Genomic DNA, 7,010 nt, shown 5'->3' on the forward strand with positions numbered 1-7,010 from the left:
CTTTTTATCTCACGTACTCAAAAGCCAAGAGTAGGTGCTTGTTTGGGAAACAGATAAGCTCAAAACTACGGGAGAGCCACCAAGACCTCCTATGTTTTCAGAGATAATGCCACAGTCACTGGATAGAGTAATACTGAGTTGAAGGAACCAAGTCTCACCTTGTTTTGTCAAGACTTGAAGGTCTCCCCAGAAGACATTACCCACTGCACTAGTGCCCTGTATGGGCAAGGCTTGAGCACTCATACTCTTTTGCCTTGCCCAAGCCCCAGTGATGCAGCAGCAGGAATGAGACAAAACTATGCCAAACAGAAATGGTGCCAGGAGCTGATGGGAAAGGCAGGAGAGGAGAGGGCCAGACAGGACTGTGGAGGAGCAGAAGCAAGTTAGAGCTTTCTCTTGAGCTTGCGGCTGGCTCCACCACCTCCACTCCGCTCCCTCTTCTCCTTGCGGACACAGAAGTACTTGGTGACCCGTTTGCGGCACTGCTCACAGCGCACAGCACAGCACCAGTGGAACTTGCAGTTGCAGCTGGACACCATCTCAGCTCGCCTCTCCTCCACAGCCAGCCCGCAGTCCCCACACAGCCGCCGGCAGCTCCGCTTCTCCCACTTGCTGAGAGCCTTGCCCCGCTTAAGGCACTCCCTGCCCTCCGTGCCCAGCAGCCCCAGTGTCTTGTTCTCCAGGCAGTAGTCAGGAGAGTCTTCCAAATGGACCAGTTCCTTCTTGGAGATGGAACTGAAGGTCTCAGCAATGGCACCCCGGCTGGCAGCGCTGTTCCCTGCTCCCTGCAGCAAGTCCACCTTCAGGGCTTTGTGGTACCTCTCCTTGAGGTAAGTACCCACCTCTCGAAACTCGGGCAACTGCAGCCAGCAGGTCTGGGTGGTGCAGCTCCCCGACACACCATGGCATTTGCAAGTCCGCTTCATGGTCCCTTTCACTGCCTACAGGGTGAGCAGAGAGAGGGGTTCAAGAAAGAAAACCCAGAGAGGCTGTTTCTATACTGCAATATATGCAGAAACATGGCTCCAGGCCTGTGGAGCAGCTTGGCATCACTTCTCCCTTCACAGATATGCTTTTCAACAGTGCTCCGCTCCTTGAAATGGGAGAAAGAGGACTGCAGAAAGTCAACACTGTAACACACAGAAGCTTTGCTGCCTTAGAGCAGACATCATTGTACTGCTGCCATACCCCCAAGAAGCTGTTTCTTCTGGACATATGCTTTTAGCCACATTAAATTGTGACTCTCCACAGTGAATATTTAGAGCAAATTTGGTACGCACTATCAGCTCTGGAGGGAGAAAGGGGCTCACCTTTCTACCTGCCTCGTTGTTATGCAGGTTCATAGCAGCTCTGGCATCTTGTCCAGTCTCCAGGGCATCCACAAACTGCTTGGAAATAGCTTCCCCAAAGCCCACATTATCGCTGCAGCCTCCCCACAGCCAGCCTTGTCCCCCTAAGAAAGGAGATGAGATGTGTGCTGTCAAAAAACCTTCAGAAGTGATGGGAGGGAATGGAGGCTGTGGGGAAAATCCAGCTTTTCACTGCACAGTGCTCCTAGATTCCCTCCTGTTGAGTTCATGACATTTCTCCTGAGACCTGGATAGTAAGTGGCTCAGGCAGGCAGCAAAGGGGTACGTTGTGTACAACAACAAATGCAGGGCTTTCCAGGCTTTCTATAGAGTAGGATTTAGAAGCTGTCAGTTATCATGCATTAGCAGACGTGCAGATAAGCCTTTGCGTCTGGCCTTTGGGGGGTGATTAGAGAATCACCTCTCAAACCCTGACTTCATCTGGTTCAATGTGACTTGCAGGGACAGCATCTTGCTAACTTGGATTGACAAACTGGTGGAGACGTCCTGGTCAGAGGCAACAGATTCCCCTCTGCCTAGAACAGCCCAGGCCTGGAACACGTGCATCAAGGAGGCCCTGGTTTTGGCACACACAGAATTCTGAAATGATATTTGGCATCTTAGAAGGGTCTGATTTTCTAATTACCGTCAAGAAACAACGGAGTCAGTACAGAACTGTGAAATTACACAAAAATATGTGGAAGGTACTTTTCCTAACTGAGTGGGAGCTGAGTGGGACTGGAAAAACACCATGCAGTTTTTTCCTCCTAGAGAAAGATGCCAAATTATTAATGAAGATTTGAAATCTGTAACATTCTGAGCCTGACATGCCACATCAGTATATCTTGGGAGTCATGGTTTAAAGGCCTTGTGCCTCTCTGGAAAGGCCAAGCCCTTGCCTGGACCTTCCCAGGGCATCATGATTCTCCCTCCCAGGGAAAGACAGTAGTGTTTCATGGGAGGTGGGTAATTCCAGTCGATGATGTAGTCCAATCAGGAACTGAGACTGAAATAGGAAAACCTTTCACCAACTTGGATTCAGTCCAATGGCTGAATTGAATCATGCTGTTTTGGTCAAGCCCAGAAGTTTCCTGTGCCTTACAAGGTTTTAAGTCCACAATGGAAAGTTTTTATTACAAACAAATCTATTTGGGGGAAAAGAAATGTGGCATGACTAACTTGGTTTTCCAGAGAAGATAGAATTTGATGAGTTGTTGCCCAAAAGTCTTGCTCTGCTAGAGACAGGCATTTCCAAACTTTGGACACCTAAGCAGTAGTGACTGTTTTCAAAACTATCAGCCAGTAAAGTAAATTACTAAATACTGGACACTCCAGAGGAGTTTGTCATAAAGTGACACATACTGGCTACCTAGTGTGGCTGGGAAGGGCATGGCTTTTAAAATATTTTGATAATTTGAAATTTGACCTCTTTCTATTCAAAACAAAACCCCTAAATGTCAGTGTTTTCTGTGAAAGCTGAGCAGAGAGCTGGAGTGGTGCAGTCTGGAGCTCCCTATCAGTGGTGCTGGGTGGCTGAGGGCCTGGATACCAGTGTCATGTGATGGCTGTGTGCTGCTACAGTGATTCTCCTGGTTGAACTCTTGTGTGCCTGCCGTGCTGATAAGTGAGAGAGAGGTTTATGAATGCCACCCTGCTTTTCCTCATGGTCATTGTGCTGTGGGGCCAACCTGGTCCTGCAGACCCTGGGAACCCTGAAGTCCCTGACCTGTCCTGCTATACCAAGATCATTCAGGTACATGGCAACAGATCCACTCCTCTGCCTGTATGATAAAGTCATTCTCTCCAGCAGCTTAAATAGAGTTCCTGATTTGAAACAGGGGTACTGCAACCCCTTCTACTTTCCTGCTCATTTAGAAGGTAATGGAAAGCATCAAAGAGCTTAGCTGGTGTAAACTGGAGGTGGCTCCATTAGCTTCCACAGAGCTACTTTGGTTTGAACCACAGAAGGCTCTGCTCTGAGCATTATTCCTGGTTGTGGGGACCAGGATGGGGAAGTGTTTCTCAAGCCTCAGTGGAGGAGAGAAGAGCTTCTCCTGCTACCTGGGACGAGTGAGGAGCAGCAGCTCATCTCTCCTTACCCAGTTGTCCATTGCGGGAGTCGTCACAGCCACAGTTGTCAAAATCCCCCAGGCTGCAGTTCCGGGTCAGCGTGTACATGACACCCGCAGAGCTGATGGCATGGACAAAGGCTGTTTCTCGGTTTGCTGTCAAGGGGGAATACAAAGAGAGCAGATGTGCAAAAGATTTCATGGCAAGGGCAGTGTTCAAAGTTGTTCCTACCATGCAGGAATCTGTACAGGACATCTGCAGTGGGGAAGACTGGAGTGAAGAAGAGGCCCTACATGCCAGATTAGCTTAGTTTGGGCCTGAATTGCATGAAGATAGAAGCTGCCAAATATGACCCAGAGTGACTCATGCCATTTGAAAGAGTATGGATGAGATAGCACCTGGCTGTCCTTGTGGGAGCTCAACAGTGGTGAAATAGCACAGACAGCCAATGTTCCCCACCTCTCACTAACACACCCCCAACAGGAAGGGGTCCTCTCCAAGTATCAAAGAGCTCCTTCCCCACAGTCCCCTCTTACAGAGCCTTACCTTCTGCTGAAAGGACTTTGAGCAGTGACCATACCTATCCACCAGGATCAGTCTGGGAATCATCAGCTGCCTTCACTGAGCCTTTGGCTTTCATTTAGTATCAGCAAGGTGTGGATCTGAGCACATAACGTTGACAGGAATGATTTGAGGACCTTCTTGTGGTCTCATAGCGGGCCTTGTGCTGCAGCTGTCTCCTCAAGGCCCCACTTTGAAACCTTTGTCCACCTCTGCCTGGGGCTCTGGTCTTTTGTCTGCTGCCAGTCCCACTAGAGGCCTGAGGCTCTCCTCCACACCCAGGTCCTGCTTTTACAGAGCAGGTATGATCCCAGCCCAGCATCAAACATAGGTCTAGAGGGCCAAATATGCACCGAAGTATTTCCTGGTACTAATAGACAAATAGGTAAGGAATAGGGTACAGTGACAGTGACCACTGACCCATGCCCTACAGGTCAGGGATGCTGGATTTTTGCCTAGGGTGATTCTGGCATCTGGAAGATGTAGGAAGACTTTTCTCCTGCCTCTTTGCCAGAGCACAATCACTGATGAACTCTTTTCTGCTCCCTTTAGCCTTATCCCTCGGCTTGCTGTCCAGCCAGCCTTGCACTGGTTCTCAGCCTCCCTGGGATGCTCTGGGACACCATCTAGGCATGGTGTGTCCAGCAGGCCATGTGCAGGTCAGGGGGGTGCATCCTTGTGGGGAGGCAGTTGTGTGAGGGTTGGTCCTGCACCAGCTGGGGTTCAGCAGGTCCCTGAGTAAGGCTGGCATTGCAAAGAGGCCTTGGAGCTAGATCCCAGTGTATCTGGGAGCTGATGGGTGAAGGAGTCCCCTGGTAAGATCCCTCTGGGGAATTCCTGGGAGAGGCACTTCCCAGGTGAGAAGGGGGAAGAAAAGGAGGCACTTGGGAAGAGAGGAGAGGGCCATGGGCTCTAACCTGTGGCAGGGGGGTCCCAGTAGTGGTATCCAATGCTTTCCTTACCACTGCGCAGCCCACCGTGGCTGGAGAGCTGCAGTGCCCTCTCCGGGCAGTTCCAGCGGTCCCAGGCGAACTGGAACTTGCACTCTTCGATGCCGCTCTGCGCCCCAGCTGCCACACTGCTGGAGTAGATGAGATAGGCCTAGGAGCAGAGCTGAGGGTCAGCACGGGGACAGTGCATATTTTCAACTGAAAGTAACCTGTGTGCCATCTTACAAAGACAAGATGTACTGAGCTCAGAAGGTCTGACAAGTTTGGCTTGCCTGGGAAGCTCCCCACTAGCAGCAGCAAACCCATTTTCTGCTGTGCTGGGTCAGAGCCTGAGCCTCCTGAGGGAGAAAGCTGAGCTCTTGGCTGTTAGCCACATTAGGAAATGTGCCGGCCAGCCTCTGCCATGGGCAGCTCCTTATCTCTCCACCATGAGAGGAAACAGCTTTCTGCTCAGATTAGGGAGCTCTAGGCCAGCAGATGCCTCAACCTGCCTTCTTCATCACAGCCCATGGGGGAGAGCTAGTGCTTTGGGAGAAGGTTGCTCCACCAGTGTATTGGGATCTGGATGGGCCTGCAGCTTTTCCTAGGGAAGAACCAGAACAAAATCTGGATAAATTTTACAACTGGTCCTGGTGAAGAAAAAAAGCCTCTGAAAGAGGAGCACAAGGATGTGAGGGGTCAATATGGAACAAAGTCCTGGCAATTCTAGTTGTGCTCCTTGAGGAAGTATGTTTTACAGGCCCTACAGAAAATATTTTCTGGTTGGATCAGTGTGGGCCCTGATGCCAACCTGATCCTCAGGAAACAATAGATATTAGGTGAGAGCCTTGGCTGATGTCAATAGACAAATCTCCATAATCTGGCCCCAACTAGCTTAAAAGAACCGCAGGTCAGCATTTCTCAGGGCTCATGCAGCCCAAAGAGCTCAGAAGTTACAGCTCACAGCAAATCTTTCCTGGCCTTTCTTTGCCTTATTGCTGGAAATCTGGGGGTGAGGAGAACTCTAACCAAGGCTGGGTGGAGAGGACTGGGAAGGAGGAGACCCACTCTCTCTCTCTCTCTCTCTCTCTCTCTCTCTCCCTCCCTCTCTGCCTCTCTCCCTCTCTCCTTCCCTCCCTGGGTTTAGTGGAATCAGGGACAGAGATCAAAGGGATTTCTCTTACCTTGGGGCCCGTCATCAGGAAATTATTCACTGACCTGGAAGATAGAGACAGTGTCAGCAGGGAGGGGGTGATGGCGGAGGGGCCTGGGGAATGCCAGGCATCCCAGGGCTCTCCTCTCACTCCCCTACAGTCTGCCTGTCTCCTGGCTGCAGGCACCTCTGGTCTGTCCTTCATGTCCTCTTGCTGCTCCCTAAGGTACAAGACAGTGCTGTCCCCTTCTCCACACCCTGCTCCCCTAAGTCAGGCAGTACTGGGCTGCAATTCCTTCATTGCTCTCTCCTTTTGCTTTCTTCTGCGCAGCTCCCTTTGTACCAATCCACCCATTATTTAGCTTTCCTGTTCCCCATGCCTTGCTTTTTATCTCACTTGACTAAACCCAGGGTAGTATTTTTCCCAGCCCTAGGAGTGGGACCATGCTGAGGGAAGGAGGGCATCACACCACTGCTCCTTTGCAGTATGTGTCCAGATGCATCTCTCCACATCACTGTCCCTTGTTTTCCAGTGGTGCTGTGTCTGACTGCCCTCCTCTTGGTCAGGTTATGGCAATGACTGAACACAAATATACATGTCCTTCCCATCCTGGACACTGTGTAGGGGACCCTGGGGATTTGGGGTGGGTGGAAGGTCCTAGACAAAATTAAGCTTTCTGGTGTTCCCACTGAAGGTATGGAGGGATCACCTCCAAGGGTCAGGCAATGTGGCTTGTCTCCAGTACTATCTCTGTGGCCTTGCAGGACTGATGCTGTCTGGTCTGAGTCTTTCCCCAGTAAGACTGTTTCTGTGCAAATGGTCAGTCAGCATTAGGATTCCATATGATGCAGTGACCACCTGCAGAATTTGGAGAATGGCTGTGTGAATCCTGCTTAGCTGTGTCATGGCAAAAAGGACTGACACTTTGAAAGAGTCCAAGAGCCAAC

The 7,010-nt window shown here is 50.6% G+C and overlaps 1 protein-coding gene across 1 annotated transcript; it reads right to left on the reverse strand.

The window, feature by feature from the left end:
- Positions 1-383: 383 nt before the first annotated feature.
- On the reverse strand, positions 384-6,144 carry WNT8B (Wnt family member 8B). The gene is made up of 5 exons (XM_005520561.3): positions 6,094-6,144; positions 4,943-5,081; positions 3,449-3,574; positions 1,311-1,453; positions 384-941 (listed from the first exon to the last, which is right to left on the reverse strand). The coding sequence occupies exons 1-5, from the start codon at positions 6,106-6,108 to the stop codon at positions 384-386; spliced, it is 981 nt and encodes a 326-aa protein (XP_005520618.3). The 5' UTR covers positions 6,109-6,144.
- Positions 6,145-7,010: the final 866 nt, after the last annotated feature.

Source organism: Pseudopodoces humilis, chromosome 9, assembly GCF_049639895.1.
Source record: "Pseudopodoces humilis isolate 2021_Gansu_Grassland_sample_001 chromosome 9, ASM4963989v1, whole genome shotgun sequence".
NCBI classification, from domain to species: domain Eukaryota; kingdom Metazoa; phylum Chordata; class Aves; order Passeriformes; family Paridae; genus Pseudopodoces; species Pseudopodoces humilis.